The sequence below is a fragment of the Mytilinidion resinicola genome (genome assembly GCF_010093595.1).
Source record: "Mytilinidion resinicola strain CBS 304.34 unplaced genomic scaffold BDZ99scaffold_6, whole genome shotgun sequence".
Classification (NCBI taxonomy): domain Eukaryota; kingdom Fungi; phylum Ascomycota; class Dothideomycetes; order Mytilinidiales; family Mytilinidiaceae; genus Mytilinidion; species Mytilinidion resinicola.
Genome location: NW_022985442.1, coordinates 137,662 through 154,689, shown reverse-complemented (window position 1 = coordinate 154,689; position 17,028 = coordinate 137,662). Strand labels below are relative to the sequence as shown.

The 17,028-nt window shown below is 52.7% G+C and overlaps 5 protein-coding genes across 5 annotated transcripts; 2 read left to right on the top strand and 3 right to left on the bottom strand.

The window, feature by feature from the left end:
• Nucleotides 1–1,667: 1,667 nt before the first annotated feature.
• Nucleotides 1,668–3,665, bottom strand: BDZ99DRAFT_382778 (acylase ACY 1; the record flags this gene model as incomplete). The annotated part of the gene is made up of 4 exons (XM_033715292.1): nucleotides 1,668–2,463; nucleotides 2,516–2,985; nucleotides 3,045–3,413; nucleotides 3,501–3,665. The coding sequence occupies 4 exons, from the start codon at nucleotides 3,663–3,665 to the stop codon at nucleotides 1,668–1,670; spliced, it is 1,800 nt and encodes a 599-aa protein (XP_033579032.1).
• A 721-nt stretch (nucleotides 3,666–4,386) lies between these two features.
• Nucleotides 4,387–6,458, top strand: BDZ99DRAFT_568818 (uncharacterized protein; the record flags this gene model as incomplete). The annotated part of the gene is made up of 2 exons (XM_033727822.1): nucleotides 4,387–4,553; nucleotides 4,610–6,458. 2 exons carry the CDS (start codon nucleotides 4,387–4,389, stop codon nucleotides 6,456–6,458), a joined length of 2,016 nt encoding a protein of 671 aa, XP_033579031.1.
• A 1,782-nt stretch (nucleotides 6,459–8,240) lies between these two features.
• On the bottom strand, nucleotides 8,241–11,589 carry BDZ99DRAFT_568817 (oxysterol binding protein 1; the record flags this gene model as incomplete). Its single annotated transcript, XM_033727821.1, has 2 exons — nucleotides 8,241–11,505; nucleotides 11,554–11,589. 2 exons carry the CDS (start codon nucleotides 11,587–11,589, stop codon nucleotides 8,536–8,538), a joined length of 3,006 nt encoding a protein of 1,001 aa, XP_033579030.1. The 3' UTR covers nucleotides 8,241–8,535.
• A 2,040-nt stretch (nucleotides 11,590–13,629) lies between these two features.
• On the top strand, nucleotides 13,630–14,998 carry BDZ99DRAFT_438959 (uncharacterized protein; the record flags this gene model as incomplete). The annotated part of the gene is made up of 5 exons (XM_033717639.1): nucleotides 13,630–13,745; nucleotides 13,794–13,877; nucleotides 13,927–13,944; nucleotides 13,996–14,314; nucleotides 14,369–14,998. 5 exons carry the CDS (start codon nucleotides 13,630–13,632, stop codon nucleotides 14,831–14,833), a joined length of 1,002 nt encoding a protein of 333 aa, XP_033579029.1. The 3' UTR covers nucleotides 14,834–14,998.
• A 1,014-nt stretch (nucleotides 14,999–16,012) lies between these two features.
• On the bottom strand, nucleotides 16,013–16,857 carry BDZ99DRAFT_260394 (uncharacterized protein). The gene has a single exon (XM_033713788.1). The coding sequence runs from the start codon at nucleotides 16,817–16,819 to the stop codon at nucleotides 16,046–16,048; it is 774 nt and encodes a 257-aa protein (XP_033579028.1). The 5' UTR covers nucleotides 16,820–16,857; the 3' UTR covers nucleotides 16,013–16,045.
• Between the last annotated feature and the right edge of the window lie 171 nt (nucleotides 16,858–17,028).

The following is a 17,028-nucleotide window of genomic DNA, read 5'->3' as shown; positions in this document are numbered from 1 at the left end:
TCACCATCTATCGTTGGTCTAGTCTGAAGGCTCTAGATCTGGTTAGTTTAGGAGTAAGAAGTGACCTGGGCATATGCACGCGGCGTGCCCCCCTGGTCCACCAAATCAACTTTATGCGGTTAAATCCGTAAGAACTTCTCACATAAATAGCCAATTCCTCTCGCGAAGCACTTCCGCTATTTTCCTAAATCCTAATATTATCGAGCTGATTTAGACACTCCAGATCTGGTTACTTTTGTAGTAAAAACCCAGTGGACGATGTGCCCTCCGCGTGGCCTATGCGTCTACCAAATCAATTTCACGCGGTTCGATTCGTAAGAACTTGTAACAATATTAGCCAATTCCTGTAGCAAAGCACCTGTGCTGTTTTTCACTATCTTAATGTCGCAGACCTAATTTAGACGCTCTGTATCTAGTTACTTTTATAACAAGGAGTAACTACACCTGGTGCACGCGGTGTGCCCTCCGCGTCTATCAAGTTCAAGCTTACACGGTTCGATATGTCGATCTTGGTAACAAAAGTAGCCAGTTCCTCTAGCAAGGTACCCCGACTACTTTTTGCAGTCCTAAAATTATAGGCCTGATTTAGACGCTCTAATTTAGTTACTTCTGTGACAAGACGTAACTACGTCATGTCAACGCTGTGAGGCCTCCACGTCTATTAAGTTCAAGTTCGCACGGTTAGATCGGTGAGTATTTGTAACCGAGTGGCAGAATTGATAAGCCGAGGAGCTTCAAGTATAGTTCACAGTCCTAATACCGTGGAGCTGATATAGGACGGTCATTTACAGGTTGGAAAGTGACTGTAACAGGTGCACGCGGCGTACGCTCCACGTCTGTTAAAATTAGCTCTACACGGCTCAATATGTAGAAACTTGTAACAAAACCGACTAGTCCTTTAACGGAGGTGCTCCAGCTATCTATCGAAAGGTTAAATCCCTCGAGCTGATTTGGGACGGTGCGTAATGGAGTGAAAAAGAACCACAAAGCGTCCACGAAGCGTGGCCTCCGTGTGCACGTGGCGACTATGAAATTTGGTTCTACACGGTTAGATGCGTGAGTATTTATAACGAAAGTAGGCAATCTCTAATACGAAGCACCTCGGCTTTCCGGCCTTATCCTCTTGCCATCGACCTAATTCTGGGTCCTTAGTTACAGAGTGTGAAATGACTACATCGGGTGCGCATGGCGTACCACCCCGCGTCTGCTAAAATTGGGTTCACACGGTTAGATATGTGAAACTTTGAAACTAAAAGGACGGGTTTCCCGACGGGGGTACTTTAGTGGTGTACCAAAAGCCTACCTCTGTGGAGCTTATTCGGAGTCTGGTTATGGAGTGGAAAGGGACTACGATAAGGGGATGCAGTGGGGGCCTCTGCGTCTTACAAATCATGTTCTACGCGGTTACATTCGAGAGATTTTATAACTAGGGCAGGGCAATTGAGGGATGGAGGTGTTTCAGCAATTTTTCATGACCATGTTTCCGTGAAGCTAATTTGAAGGTCGTTTTTGGACGTGATAACCACGAGGTCTCAACTCGGAGCGAAAATGGGTATTTCCGGAGGCAAGATGATAACGGCTAGGGAGCCTCAAGGAAGCCAAACTCACGTATGATATCTGCTGAGCCCTAGCCCAATCTCTAGCAGCTATCCAGAAACCCCCAACCTCTACTGCGGCACCGCCGCCCCATCCCCCCTGGGATCACTCCCCGCACTCCACACTCTGACCCCATCCTCCACATGCAGCCTGATAATCTGCCCCCTCCCAAACAACCCCCGCTGGTACCCCTTGACTACCTTAACATCATGCCCCAGCCCCTTCAACTCCTCCACTACGCTCTCTTTAATCCCTTCCTCAAGATACACACTCCGATCCGTCATCCGCCCATCCCTATCCGGCATCCCCGCCCCAATACACACGCGTGGCGCATCGAGCGCTGCCTGCGGATGCAACTTAAACACGAGCTGATTCAGCAGCACCTGCACGTGGCCCTGAGGCTGCATGAAGCCGCCCATGACGCCGTATACAGAATGCAAGCTCTGATCCTTGGCGTTGGTAATGAGGGCTGGGATGATGGTGTGGTACGGTCGCTTCCGTGGCTCTAGGACATTGGGATGACCAGCAGTTAGAGAAAACCCGGCGCCTCGGTTCTGCAGCGTAAAGCCGCAGCCTTTGGGCACGATAGCAGTGCCGAAGCCGCCGAAGTTGCTGTTTATGAAGGAGATGGCGTTGCCGTAAGCGTCGGAGACGCAGAAGTAGACGGTGTCGGAGTGAGAGTGGGCGGGAGAGCCGTGAGAGGGGATAGGAGAAGCCTTGGAGGGATCGAAGAGCTTGGCGCGTTCGGCGAGGTAGGGTTGGGAAATGAGCTCGGCGGAGGGCACTTTGGAGACGTTGGGGTCGGCGACCCACCAATTTGCGTCGGCGAAGGCGATCCGGAGGGTTTCAATTACGGCGTGGAGGTGTCTGGAGACTGTATTAGTTGTGGTGCTGATGGTAAGGGGGATGTGGGACGAACGCTGCGGAGTTGTGCTCTTTCTCGCTCCACTTGCTTATCTTGCCGGTTTTCTCGAGGTTTTGAAGTATACCGAGTGCCATGAGGGCGACGATGCCTTGGCCGTTGGGTGGGTGTTCCCAAACTTCTATGCCTTCTCCTTCGTGGTCGTCACCGACACCTTGACCGGAGAATTTAAGGGATATGGCATCGACTTCTTCGGTACCGAAATCCGCATGGTGCTTTAGATCTTCCAACTTGAGGTGACCGCCTAGATCTGAGACGACCTTGATCAGTGCTTCGGCTACGTCGCCCTCGTAGAAGCCTTTCTTCCCATGTTTGGCGAGTAGGCGGTATGTGTTCGCTAGGGTTGGATTCTTCATTATCTCTCCTGGACCCGGTGCTCTGCATCCTCCTGGAGCTTTTGGATCCTTCTTCAGCAATTCGCTTCCATTGGGAGATGCCGTCCGAATAGGTTCTTCGTAAGCAACCCACTGCATTCCTGTAATTAGTCTTGGGCCATTCGGCATAGATTGAAAGTTAAGGTACTCACGAAGGTCGAAGAAAGCTCCGACACGGGAAACCCCTTTTCACCAAGCTCGATGGCTGGAGCCAATATCTCTTCTAAGGTGACCTTCCCACTGCCGAACTTCTCCACGCAGTCAACCCAACCTGCAGCAGCGCCTGGGACTGTTGCTGCGTGAACGCTATCCATCGGAATCCGGCCAGACTCCCCTTCAGCTATTCCCAGATCTTTCCTGATGGTCTCTAGCGTGACTTGCGAGCCAGACCTACCAGAGCCGTTTAAAGCGTGGACTTTCTTCGTTTTCGCGTCGTAGAAGAGACAGAACATATCGCCACCTATGCCAGTTGAGCCAGGCTCGGTCATGTTGAGCCCGGCTGCAACGGCTACTGCCGCATCCTGATTGGGATGTCAGTTGACTTTAGCGCCACAATCTGAGCTATCAAACGTGGGAGTTCCGTGGCTGATGCCAAAGGGTATTCGTACTGCAGCATTTCCTCCCTTTCTCAGGATTTCGAGTCCAGCTTGAGTAGCGAGTGGCTGCGTAGACGAGACAATGCCTTTCGTGCTGTGGACAACGCTTCTTCGGCTGGGGAAGGTCACGAATTGGGGATCCGAGGATGGGTAGATGTAGGCGGAGTTCGGACCCATCTTGACTGAAGATGGAAGGTATCAGAGAGATCTGAAAGATTCAAGAAAGAGGACCAAATGACTTGATGTAGTTATGGCGTTGAAGATGGCAGAAAACACAGAAGCTTAGGACAAAAGCGAGAAGATACCAATGACAAGTGACAATGCTGCGCAACCCACAAACAACACAGCGCTCTACACGTGTCAGTGGCGTTTGTTTGAAGAGAGATGACCGGAAATCATGGGTTCTCCCCGTGAGTTTCCATTATCAATGGTGGGGTATGCGAGTATCGGAGCGCAGCAACGAATGACGACTGAGACTCTTTCGGCACGAAATCCGAGGAGAGATGCCGTGCCATGCCGTGGCGTGGCAGGCTATCCTCAACCCAGAGTGTTCCTGCCGGTCAGTTTAGTCACATAGATTGTTTTCCTGGATGGGTGGTCGTTGGGCGTTGAAGATGAGGTTGAAGCAATCACAACACGGGTGTGGCTGGGGGAATGCCAGCCACAATACCTAGGTACACTCAGCAATTCAAACGCCGTCATGCTTGGCCCCTCATCTCGCTCCTCCCTCTGCTATTCCTAGATGCAACGCGCAACCCTATACGCACCCCTTCCTCGTATCTTCCTACCTACCTACACCACACATAGTCCATCACTTTGGTCACGATCGCTTTCGTCCCTACAGCCTGCGATTCACTGCATCCTCGCTACCCAGTGGCCCCGTTGTTTGTTCACCACCATGGCGTCGGTATCCTCCCTAGATCAGGATATGCGCAGGCTGCGCATGTCGCGTTACACTCCCCAAGCTGCCAACGAAGTCCGGACATGGATCGAGGACATACTCGGAGAAAGACTGCCTGCCGGAGACCTGCTGGAGGCTCTCAAAGATGGCACAGCATTATGCAAGTACGTACATACGGAAAGCCCTCCTTGCTATGGACTCCCCTAACCGAATTATCCAGACTTGTCAATCTCGCCGTTCCATCCCCCGGCATCAGGTTCAAGAAGTCGCCCATGCCATTCATACAGATGGAGAATATATCCCACTTCCTCCGCGCCTGCGAACTCCCCCCGCTCAACATGCCCTCCCACGACCGCTTTCTCACCGTCGATTTATTTGAGTCCAAAGATCCGGCGCAGGTGCTGCAATGCTTGGGCGCCTTCAGCCGAGTGGCCAACTCCATAAACCCCTCGAGATTCCCTTCTGCAATAGGTCCCAAGCGCGCAAATCAGATGAGCCCGACTACCACGGGGGCCACCACCACCGGCGGTTTCAACACGAGCACTTATGGAAGAGGCAGAGGGGCTAGCAATACAAGCACAACCAGCGGCTCGACCACCTTCAATCCTATTTCCCGCCAAGCTCCGCCGCCATCAGCGGATCGAGCACTCAGTCCTGTACTTACAGGTGGCTCTGCGTCGTCAAGAGCGACGGATGGCGCGACAAAATCTCCTCAGGGACCGATGAGCAGCTGGAGTAAAAAGACAGATGAGGGCGTCACTGCACCGGCGTGGAATATTCATCAATATGGCTACATGGGAGGCGCAAGTCAAGGCAACCAAGGGATCTCATTTGGTGGGCGGAGGCAAATAACTACTGCTGGACCACACGTTCCCAGTCTGGCAGAGAAAGAGCGAAAGAGGCGGGAACAGGCCGCCGAAGACGAGCGATTGCGACAACTGGCCGAGGAGGCGGAAAGCAAACGCCGTATCGAACGTGAAGCTGAGGAAGAGCGTGCCCGGAGGGACGAGGAGCAACGATGGGAAGAAGAATCGCGGAGGCAGCGAGAAGACGAAAAACGCCGCGTCGAAGCCCAGAAGCGGGAATGGGAAGAGCAAGAGCGGCAGTGGAAGCAAGACGAAGAACAAAGAGTCCGGGAAGAAAAGGAAGCCCAAGACCGCGTAGCCAAAGAGACCCAACGCAAACGCGCCCTCAGCGACGCAAGACTGAAAGGCACGTTCGCAGACCAACCCGGTAAACCCAGGAGTCGACGCAACAGCCACGCCGACCGCGAACGCGACCGAATCCAAGACCTCGAGCGCCAGCTCGAGGAAGCCAAAGAACGTGAGCGTCAGTACCAGCTCGAACGCGAAGAACGGCACCGCGACGAGGCTCCCAGTAAAACCAGCGCACGATCACGTAGCAAGAGCAAGTCTCGCCAGCCATCTGCACCAACCCCACAACCACCAGGTGCCTTCGGCGACGGCGCGAGCGAAGTCTCCTGGGCCGGCGACGAACGCGAGTACCTCCGCCAGCAATGGAGCGAGCACAAAACCCCGCGTCCTCTACCCGATCCTGTTTCTGCAGCTGCCCCTTCTCTCCCGACTCGTCCCCTGCCAGAACCTTCCTCCCGCCCTCTCCCCGACCCGTCCAATTATGCATTACCGAAACCAGCACCGGCTTCTCGAACCGACCGCTTCCTCGCTTCCAACCCTCCTCCCCTAGCCGCAAAACCCGCATCCCACTTCCCCTCCGAAATGGGCCTCACATCCACCTCGGAGCGCGCTGCCGAAGACGCTCGTCGCGCGGCTGCCCAAACCAAGACCAAAGCCGGCGGTTGGGCGTCCAAATCACTCCTCGAACGTGAAATGGAGCGGGAGCGCGAGCGGCAGAAAGAGTGGGAAGAGCAGCAACGGGCAGCAGCAGCTGCGCCGCGGGATACGACTCAGGGCACGGGAGAGGGCCAGAGTTGGGACGTCAATCAGTATGGGTATTTGGGCGGAGACTCGCAGAATAGGGGCGGCGAGGGGATTAGATTTGGGGGACGGCGGCAGATTATTGGGCCCAGGCCGTTGGGGGGGAAGCATTGATGAGGGTTTGAGATACTTTGGAAAGGACCGGGGGGGGTTGAAGTTGGGTCGCGCAGAGCTGTTTAGATACCTGTGGTGCGTGGCTCCGTACCCTTTTTTGATTCATCAATGGAATGAGGTTGTGTTATTTGATTAGCAACATTATCTCCTCTTGAATGTCGTCATGCGATATTGATACTAACTACCGAACACTCGAAATGAAAAAGAAAGTGGAATCCTGCTGTTACGAGACCCTCACCGCGTGGTTTCTTTTGTGCCATTTATGCCAAGCATCGTCGTTCGCTTTCGGTATCGTCTCATCCCATCGAACGGCCGCGAAAAGTGTGGAGTTGAGCCGTTGGAATAAGGTTGGTGACGCAGGCTATTTGAGAGCTAAAAGGTCGCTTCATTTCTTGATCTTGGTTGGGCATGAAGAGGTTTGATATCACGTGGGCACACTTCACTTGCTTGAAGAAGTGACGAAAGGAACGGGGTGGATGGAATGGGACATCGAAACTTGAAGATACTGCAGAGCAGAGGCGTTATACAATTATAGATCAATGGTTTTGATTGGAAAAGTAGGAGTATACTATCTTAGGGGGAAAGGGAGGAGGGGTTAGAAAAAGGAGTTGATGTATGAGAGGAACTGGAAGTTTGGAACCTTGAAAAAGTGGAGACATTCACTATGTTGGCTCTGTGCTCGACACTCTTCCCTCCTGGAATTAGAACCTTTTTGAGGAAGGTCATGTGGGAACCTGGAGGTATGGGTGGGGAAGGAGGGTACCGTGGGAGGGTCCGTAAGGTATAGGTGTCCTGTGCACCCTGTGCTCTACACTTGTTGACGCCAAGGTATTCTAAGGGGCATCTGAGAATGGTAATAGAGGAGCCAGGGTGAGAGAGTGCTAAGAGCAGAAGTATTGTGGAGTGGAGACGGGAAGTGAATCACGACATCGTCATCTTCGAAGCCTCTAAGACTTCATATCACCAAGAATTTCAAGGCTCTTTTTTTCTCTGTGTTCAACACTTTGCATTTCTAGAGATCAAGACCTACCTTAAGAGGTAATGTGGGGATTTGAAATGCTGGCCGGGGAGGGAGGGAGAGAGAGGGGCCAGGGAACCACGGCTCGAAGTTCAGATACACGTGGCCTCGACTCTCTGCCCCCTACACTCCACAATTTTTCTTCCCAGAGGTTGAATCTACTGCGAGAAGAATGCAGAACTAAAGGTGGCGGTGTGGATAACGCGAACTACAGTTCGGAGTTCAGGTATAGGTGCCCTTCGTACTCTATGCTCGACACTCTATGATGCCATGGTAGAGGGTTACAAAAAGGGTAGAGTGGAAGTATGGGTGGGTGGGTAGTATCGTGAAGCACACCCTTAGCATCTTCATCCTCGACAACCTCAACTTGCCGAGACTTTGCCTCTCTGCGCTCAACACTTTTCTCTTCCAGGTTTGATACCTACTTAAACAAGTAATGTGGAGGCGTGGGCGTGGCCGGAACGTGGAGAACCATGAATCGAGAATGTCGTGAATCACGGATAGGCGTCAAAGCATAGGTGTCCTGTGCGCTCTGTGCTCGACGATATACGATGCCAAGGTAAGAGTAATGGTCGAATTGGGAAGAAGGACACAATTGACATACACATTTCTGCTGCAGACAGACTCAGAAGAGTCGAATAGCGGTCAGCAGCGTGGACGCACAGAATCTGAAAACGATAGGAAACGCAATAGAGAGCGATGACAAACTATCCATGGATACTTTACATACCGTCGCATACATACTCTGATTATTTTCACAAAATCCTACATATTAATCCGTTTGAATGTGTCCATAAGCTGAACGTAAAACTGACCTGCAAAGACTTGTTGCTGTCCTACACGTTTAAAAGGGCTGGTATCAGACACTTAACATCTTCACCTAGTATTCCGCACCGGTATGAAGAATCAGATGCCAGAGTTTGTTTGTTGTTGCAATACATATACAGCAAAGTAGCCCCAACTCGCTGTCCTATCCTGGGGAGCGCAAGATATATAAACCACAGTGACAGTACCGCCCACCGGATATCAATACCAACATCCAAATATCGTACTACCACCTTACGCCTGGAAAACATCCGTAACATCAGTGAACTCCCTACGCGCTCTCTCTTCCCAATACCCCTCTTTCCCGCTCTTAAGCCGCCACACCTCTTCCCCGACTTCCGCTCCCTCAATGGGCGCGAACCACCGCGGCGTCCATACTTCTCCGTGCTCTTCCATGACCCTCCTACGCGCGCGCTGTCGCTCCTCCAACCGTGCTTTCAAAGCTTCGGCACGGTCGAGATCCCCCTCTTCGGCCGCTCGTTGGTCAGGCCTCAGCCGGCTGTCAGTAACAGGTAGCTTGCCCTTCTCGATCTCAGTGACCTGATTGAGCGAGGCCGCGAAGGTGGTGAAGCCGTAGTGCTGGGTTGGATTCTCGACCAGCGATCCGACGCTCCAGAGGGTACGGCCAATACCCTGCCCATTGTTGGTAAGATTGAGCTCGGTAGTCCACTTGCCAGTGAGACCAAGTGGGAGGAGCTCGCCCGACGCGTCGAAGACCTGCACCGTGACTTCTTCACTGCGGCCAGCAAACATACCACCAGCTTTGAACGTGCAGACAGCCTTGGCGCCCGAGTTTTCGTTCTCGATTGTCATGGTACCCACGGGTTCTACGTATTTCTCGCCAGCGATGACGTTGCGGAGGAAGCTAGTTGCCTGACTCCAGCTGTAGTGCTCGTTTGAGTTGTGGAAGAAGACACGCGCACAGCCCTCTGTGTTCAGCTCGGCGGATTTGCCCCAGAACTTTTGCACGGGCATTGGGGACTGGAGGAACGTCCAGTTGGCGGACTCGGCTTGGCATGCCATGCGAACGGGCCGGTGGGAGACCTTCTCGGCAATGAATCGGTAGCCTTTGTCTTCGCGGACGAGCTCAAATGTCTCGCCAAGCATGGGATTGAAGGGTTTGCGGATGGCACGGTCTTTTACGCGAGCGTTGGAGAAGGTGGATATGGCGAATGCGGCAACGTGAGCGAGGCGTTCGCCTGTCTCAGAGGGAGCAGCAGATGCCGCGTCGAGAAGCTCCGTGTATTCCATTTGTTCTGCAATGCGTTGTAGAAGGGAGGTTGGCTCGTTGGCCGAAACTGGCATGGCAATTGTGGAAAGGTCTTTGCCAACATTCTTTCGCAAGAAGCTGATCAAGCTTGGAGGATTGGTCTTTGGTGGTGGGACGGTATTTCGGCGACGGACAGGATCAATCGGAAGAGGAGTAAGAGATTTTGGCTTCCCAGGGAAGATAGAGGGTTGCCCTTCGCGGAAAGTTGCTCTTCGTTCGAATGAGCCCGGACCTTCTTCTTCACTGCTGGACTCAGATCCGCCGTCAGAAGCATCCTCGCGTTCTGATTTCTCGCCGCTATCTCGCCGGATTGTGAGAAGCCCTGAACGGACTGTCTCTCCATCGTGTGCATCAAAAAACTCCTCGGAAGATTGGGAGTCGATGCTGTTGCGCGCTGGAGTAGATAGAGGAGCAGGAGTCCGTCTGGCCCGACTCTCGTTCAGCAATGTAGAGAACTCCTGGATCACGCTGTCAAGGTCGCGTAACAAAGACATGCAATTGTCGTGCACGCCTTCCTCAGGCGGGGGGTGACTCGTCGCGCGGCTCTGCCTCTTCGGTACTGCCAAACTCCCGTTTGGTATTGGCGATCCAGGAGGTAGAGTCGAGGGAGATGCAACAGCAAGCTGGGCTGAGACACTTCTCCGGAAGACACCTGAAGGGCTGGTGCTAGCTCCGGAACTACTAGCTTTCCGTTTCCAAAATGGCATCTTCTCACCACTGGACGTGCTGGGAAAGTAGTCTGTTGGCTCACCATCAGTCGGGCTGGGAGAGAGGCTTTCGGACGCTTTCGCAATACCAAGTCCAGCTAGCGTCGACGAGTACTTTGGATCTGTGTCCTGTGCTAACCGTCTGACGGCATCTCTTGTTCCTGCAACCCGTCCTACCAGTGATTCTACTCTCGCCCATTCCCGTTCTTCCGCTTGATTGACCATTTGAGGACCGTTTGGCCACGTGGGATTTTGAATAGCGATGGTAGGAGACGAGATGCCCCCGGCGGTCGCGGCGGCTCGTTCTAGAGCATTTCTCCACGCTTCGAAATCTTTCTTATTGTTAGCACGCAAGTGCCAAACTTCAGCCCCCGAGTCTACGGAGATTTCCCTCGTTTTCTCGTTGGCCCCAATTGCTGCCAGAGACAAGGGAATGGCGCCACGCAGCGCAGAGGAGTGGTTGTTTCGATAGTAAGATAGGGTGGACGAGGTAAAATCCAAGGAGAAAAACCTCCGGGCGTAGCCTTGATTCTTCTTTCTCCTCTTTTTCTGAAGAATTCCCGTGTAGAAGGTGCCGTCATTGAAACTATTCGAGTCTCCTGTATGGGATGATTTCGGTCTGAATTCAACGTTGATTTTGTTTCCCACAGAAGGATCTTGCGGCAACGAATCGGTGGAGTCGCTGACGGCAAGAAGTCTCGGACTCGACTTGGTCGGAAGACTTGAGCTACTGGCTCCGGCATTGTAATTCTGGGCGTAATGCATGTGATGGCCAGATTTCGGGGGCGCGTTTGTCGGGTGGGTAATGAGAACAAATGTCGCCGTTTTCGAGACCGTCTTGGAGAAGGTATTGTCGAAAACTAGGCCATACATGCCTCCTTCGCCTTCTGGTACGTCGAATTTACCCATGGACACCTTGTCCGCCTCGCACTTCCCCGCCCACGCTACCTTTTTGTAACCAAGGCCTTGCAGCTTTTCCACGACCCATGATTTGTCGTTTCGCGTCAGCGCATTGGAGTGGCCTCGAGGCCGCGTCTGGTGCGTTGGGACCTCAAGGGCGGGAGTGGCTGGGCCATCGAATACGGCGGAGGAGGGGAGGCCCGTGGTGCTGTCGTTGTTGGTGCCTGGATGCTTGAAGATGCCGAAGTTGAGGGACTTCTTGTGCGGCTGTATGCTCCAGGAGATGGTATGGCCAGCTGACACGTTTACCCAGCGAACAAGATACGACTACGCGCAGGGTTAGCAACGCTGTGGTGTTGCGCGGAGGCTGTCTACCTTGCTGTGGACCTCGACCTGCTCCAATCCCGCCATGGTGTACTTGGGCGGATTATCTGGAGCGTAGTATTTGTGACGATGCGAAGGTTGGCCGACGGAACGGAGTATTTATTGATCCCTTCGCGCGGTGAATGGCCTGGGTTGGCGGGGGGTCCGGTCTCTTAGGGCTGCAGGTGGATCTCGGTGCAGCGTGAAAGAAATACACGGCCAGACTACAGCAAGAGAGGCGACATGTCGGGACTGCGGTGAATACGAAGCGGCTCGGACGGGCGCGGGATCAGAAATGGAGAAATGGAGGAATTGAGCGCCTTCTGTCAGGCTCGTTCCAAGAATCGCGTTCGGGGCCGACGAGCTCTTGGATGACGATGCCCAGGTAGGGACGAGGGGAGCGAGGGGAGCGAGGGGAGGCGGTCCGGCAGCTCCAGCCCAGGCGATGCTGTTGCGATGGTTGCAGCGGGATCCCACGGCGGCGGATGAAGTTGACAGTTGCCAGGTGCCAGTTCGACAGGTGGTGCCAGCAGACGGCGGCAACGCAGGCCGTTTCATCTCTTGGAGACAGGCCGGCATTGCGACGTGGCTGGGAATCAGCAAGCCCGCCGGCCATTTCTCTGACCTCAGCTTCAGCCTCAGCCCTACCTGGTGCCTGGGTATCGACGCCTCTCAGCGCCAGACACCCCCGATGACTGTACCAATCACGCTGGGGCGTATTCCGTAGTGTTGATACTTTGCATCTTGCCGCGGCACGAACGAACCAAGCTTGCCATGTTGACATATTCGATCGGCCGAGACGCTCTCCTCCGCCACTGCGAAGCCGTAAAGATCCGCGTAGCATAGTCAGCTGAAGAAAAGAATACCCTCTCGACAGGGAGAGGACTCGCATTGCTTTGGAGAGTATCAAAGGAGCAATGCACCCAGTCGGTGATGATGTCTTCCCCGCTGTCCTAGCCGCTCCGTGACGAAGGCTCTACTGGATTCTACGAGGTGCCTCCGTTGGTCTTCATGTGCCTCGCATCAAAGGACCCAAGGCCAGTACCGCATCACAGCCCCTCAAGAGTGCATCATCGCTGCCTTCATCAACTCGTGCTTCCTTGCGTGTTTCCCCTCCAGATAACTTTAATAGCTGCAATCTGTACAGCTACTACCAATGCCGTCTGATTACCCAAGATATTCATTGTTATGCACCCTACCAATCCTGCCTGTCTTTCTATCCTTTCCTTTCAGAGCGAATCACAAGTCCATCGAAAGACGAGAAAGAACTGTAGGCTGCGTCGTTCCTTTACTTCATCTCAGACAGGCACTACCCAACGCCAAACTTCTCTGCTTGTCAACTCCAGACTTCCCACACCGACACCCTGGATGAGGCGATGAGATAAGACCGATGTTGATGCGCCTGTTCGCCCCCAAAAAGGTACCACACAAAACATGTTCGCTGCGCATCGCAATAGTATGGCCATGCCCCTGCAGGACGCGTCGTGCCTGAATTCAGATTACGTGGGTGCGTGGGTAGTGCCTTTCCAACAAGCGACATCGCATCGCTTGAAGACCTACATCATTGGGTATATTTTCAATGTTAGTCGCGACTCGCCATCCACTACTGTCTTCAGTTCTAGTCTCATGTCAGTCAAGCACGTCACGTTTCATTAGCCGTGCAATAATCCCACAACGTCTTCGACGATCCGCTCGATCTGGACTAAGAAACCAAGATTGATAACCAAGCTTTGCTGTTTCGAGCGCGGAGTGGCATGGACACTAGGATATCGCAGATTCTCCGCATCATAGTGGCCATCACATTACGACAAAACTAAGTTCAGAGTTGATCATTCTCTGGGGTAGGGAGCTTTTAGTGGCCAAATTTGGCAAGGCCTCGTATAGCTTTGCTGTAATCTCATTGTGCTCAATCTATTTAATCTTAATTGATCCCGAGTCCCTGCAATGAGAAGTGCGAGCTTCATATGTTTGCTTGGAGTCTTAAAGCCGTTTGCCGTGCTTCCCGTGGCTGTTCGCTCTTGCCTTTCATACCTTTTGTTCCCGATCAAATATCCCCTTGAGCCTTTGCCATCCTTGTCAACTGTCAACATGAAAGTTTCAATCTTAGCTGCGGTCATCCTGGCACTTTCTGCATTCACAGAAGCGCTGCCAAAGCCAAAGAAAGTTTGGCCAGGATGGAAAGGGATCAAATACTTCTTTGTGTTGTAAGTAGGACGCTCGTTCCATCAAGGAGAGTATCTGACAAAGTTTAGCGGCGACTCTTATACAACAACAGGCTTTAATGTCAATCTAGCCCAGCCGAATCCATCCAATCCATTAGGCAATCCTGACTTCCTGTAAGTACATCCCACTCCAATTGAGTTACGATGCTAATTTGTCGTACAGAGGCTTCACATCTTCAAAGTAAAAGTCCTGCATCCTTTATGTCAAGCAACCTATCTTACGAGCATCTAGCGGTCCAAATTGGGTCGACTTCCTCACCCTCACATACAATTGCAGCTACATCCAGACCTACAACCTCGCCTTCGGTGGCGCAACCGTCGACTCCGCCCTCGTCATGCCCTGGAAACCAACTGTGCTCTCTCTCAAACAACAAGTCCGAGACGAGTACCTCCTGGCCTACGGATCCCACCCAAAGGGCGTCCCTTGGGCCTCATCCGACTCACTCTTCTCCATATTCATCGGCATCAACGACATAGGAAATTCGTACTCTGCAAAAAACGCATCGCTATATCCGATCATCTTTAAGGAATATGAAGGGCTCATTAAACAGGTATACTGGTCCCCAAATCGCCACCTGTAAAAATCCCTTGTAACCTGCGAATAGTTATACAACACCGGCGCGCGCAACTTTCTCTTCCTCACTGTGCCCCCCGTTCACCGCTCCCCCCTCACCCTCGCTACGGACTCTGCCTCCCAGGTTCTCGAAAAACACGCCATAGCCGATTTCAACGCGCGCATCGCGCACCTCGCCTCTTCCCTCCGGTCTACGCACTCCGACGCCACCGTCTTCGTCCACGATACCTATTCCCTCTTCAACAAAGTGCTGGATAACCCAAAGTCCCTGCCTCAGACTAAGGGATATAAGAATACGACAGCGTACTGTGACGAGTATGCAAACGGTACGCCGGAGTGGGACAGCTTCAATGCGACATGTGGGATTCCGGTGGACGAGTACTTCTGGTTGAATAGCTTGCATCCTACGTATCCGATGCACAATGCCACTGCGGCGACTATCGTAAAACTGATCGACCCGAAACCATGGTGGTGGGGCTGGGTCTGGGGGTGGTAGAAGTCGGTTGCCTCCATTCGCATGATGGTGAACGAGTTAGCTTTGGATAATTGGGAACGCATGGAGAAGAGGAGAGGCCATGAATACGCGCGTAATGTAGAGAAATTATTGAAAGTGCAGGAGATGTTGTGCAACCACTAGTATACAGTAGGAGTGCGTCACGTGCGTGAATATGAGTATGGCTAATCACAACATTGATGAATTTGCTTAGGTAACTGGCGTTTCTGACGTGCTTCTAGGTATTTTAACGCGACGCACAACGGCATCCGATTAACGTGGCGATGTTAATTCAAGAGGGGATCCTACCTACACCAAGTGGTACCTTCAGCAAAAGCAAGAGTCTGATTTAACTACGTGTTGCAGTATTCAAAATTACTACTCCATTTTCGTCAACACCTTGAAGGACTTCAGGCGGTGTCATGCACGCGGCAAAATGCTTGTTAGCAGGACTCGAAACCTATCTAACGCGCCTAGATGCGGGATATCCAGGGATGTGTTGTTTGAGTTACACGTCGCGCTTTACGACAGCTCTGCTAGTTTCTTACCGCCAGCTGGAAGGACTTCAGACAGCATCACCTGCATGTCAAAATGCACGCAAACGAGACTCATATTACAAGATACCTAGGCTCGGCGTCTTAAAGAGACATTGTCTGATTTACACGGCGCGGTCTATGTTATTGTCACTGAAGTCCTTCCGCTACATGAGCGACTTCAGACGCTGTCACTCACCTGCCAGATGCTCGCTTACAGGACTTTCATCAAAACACGCAAAGGTTTGTGTGTAGATACGTTGTTTGATTCACAGGCCACGCTCTATGACGTTATCGCTGGTCTTCCCCAAATGCATGGAGTACGTCAGACGGCGTCGCTCACCTGGCAACATGCTTCCCTATAGGACTCACATCATAACACGCATTAGCTTAAGAGTTGAAGAGTAACAACATTCAATTTCCACGTCACGGTCTACGACCTTGTTGCCTAGGCTTTCTCAACTCCGCGAGAGACTTCACACGGCGTGGTTATGAGGAGAAATCATTGCTATCTCGTAGCGTCTAGTTCACACTTCGGGATATTTGACATCCCTGGAAGAGAACTCCAAACCTGAGCCATCGATGTTTTCTCACACGACTCCCCACACGCCTCTAAGCTCCTGATATCTTTTCTAAGCCTCTGGAATCGCACCTCTTTCTCCTGCTGATCGCCAACTATTATCTAGCTCTCTTCTCCATTCGCTCGTGTCCCATACAACTCATTATAGGCCCCTATAAAGGACATATGACGTTCCCACGCCCGCGCAACCCTCATCTCCTCCCCATCTCCTCTAGCCCGCTTCTCTTTCTGCTCCTCAATCACTGCCTTCAGTCTATCGTCTTGCTGAGCCGTGGATTTACAACGCGAAGCCGTTAGCAACAAGCGCGCAACCTCGGGCTCGTGCAAACCTCGGAAGAACACACTCGCTAAGGTGCGTCTATAGGCGTAGTCGAGGTCCGGGTTCAAGGCGTAACTCTTAATCCAGCGATATAATTCGACGGGGCCGAACTGAGGGAAGAGATTCATGTAGATGGAGAGGCCAGGATGCCTGACGAGAAGGAAGATTACATGTTCGCCCACGTTCGCTGGCGGGGGGGCGCCCTTGGGGCACAGGAAGGCGAGAGCTGGGTTTGGCGCAGGTCTAGGGCACGGAAGAGGCGGGAGGGGGTATCCGAAGGCGGATTGTGGACGTCTGGGGTAATGTTCAGGAAACCAAGTGCCATCTGAGGCGAAGGAGTCCTCGTCTTTTTCTTCGCCGGGTTCTGGTTTCGGATCCAGGTCGGACTGATGGACAACAGGAGGTGTAGCTCCCATTCCGAAAACGAATTGAAGGCGATCGGAGCATTTCTCGGGAAACTGAGGGGGATCTGAGGCGAGCGAATCTTCGTTCGTTTCTCCGTTGGGCTCTAGCTTTGGGCCCAGGGGGAACTGACGGATGGTGGGTGTAGCTCCCATTTTGATCGAGGTCGAAGTTAAGGGTAGATAGATGGGACTTGAACTGCTGAAATATGTGTCGAAGAAGGTTTCTTTTGTGCGCTGTTTGTACAGGGTTCCAAACCTATAGGTATGGTTTTCCTGATTCGGATCCAGAATTTGGATTGTGCTCAACCACGGTACCACCCCCTTCGCGCACGAATTAAGGCTCCAAGCATCCACCCACGCAC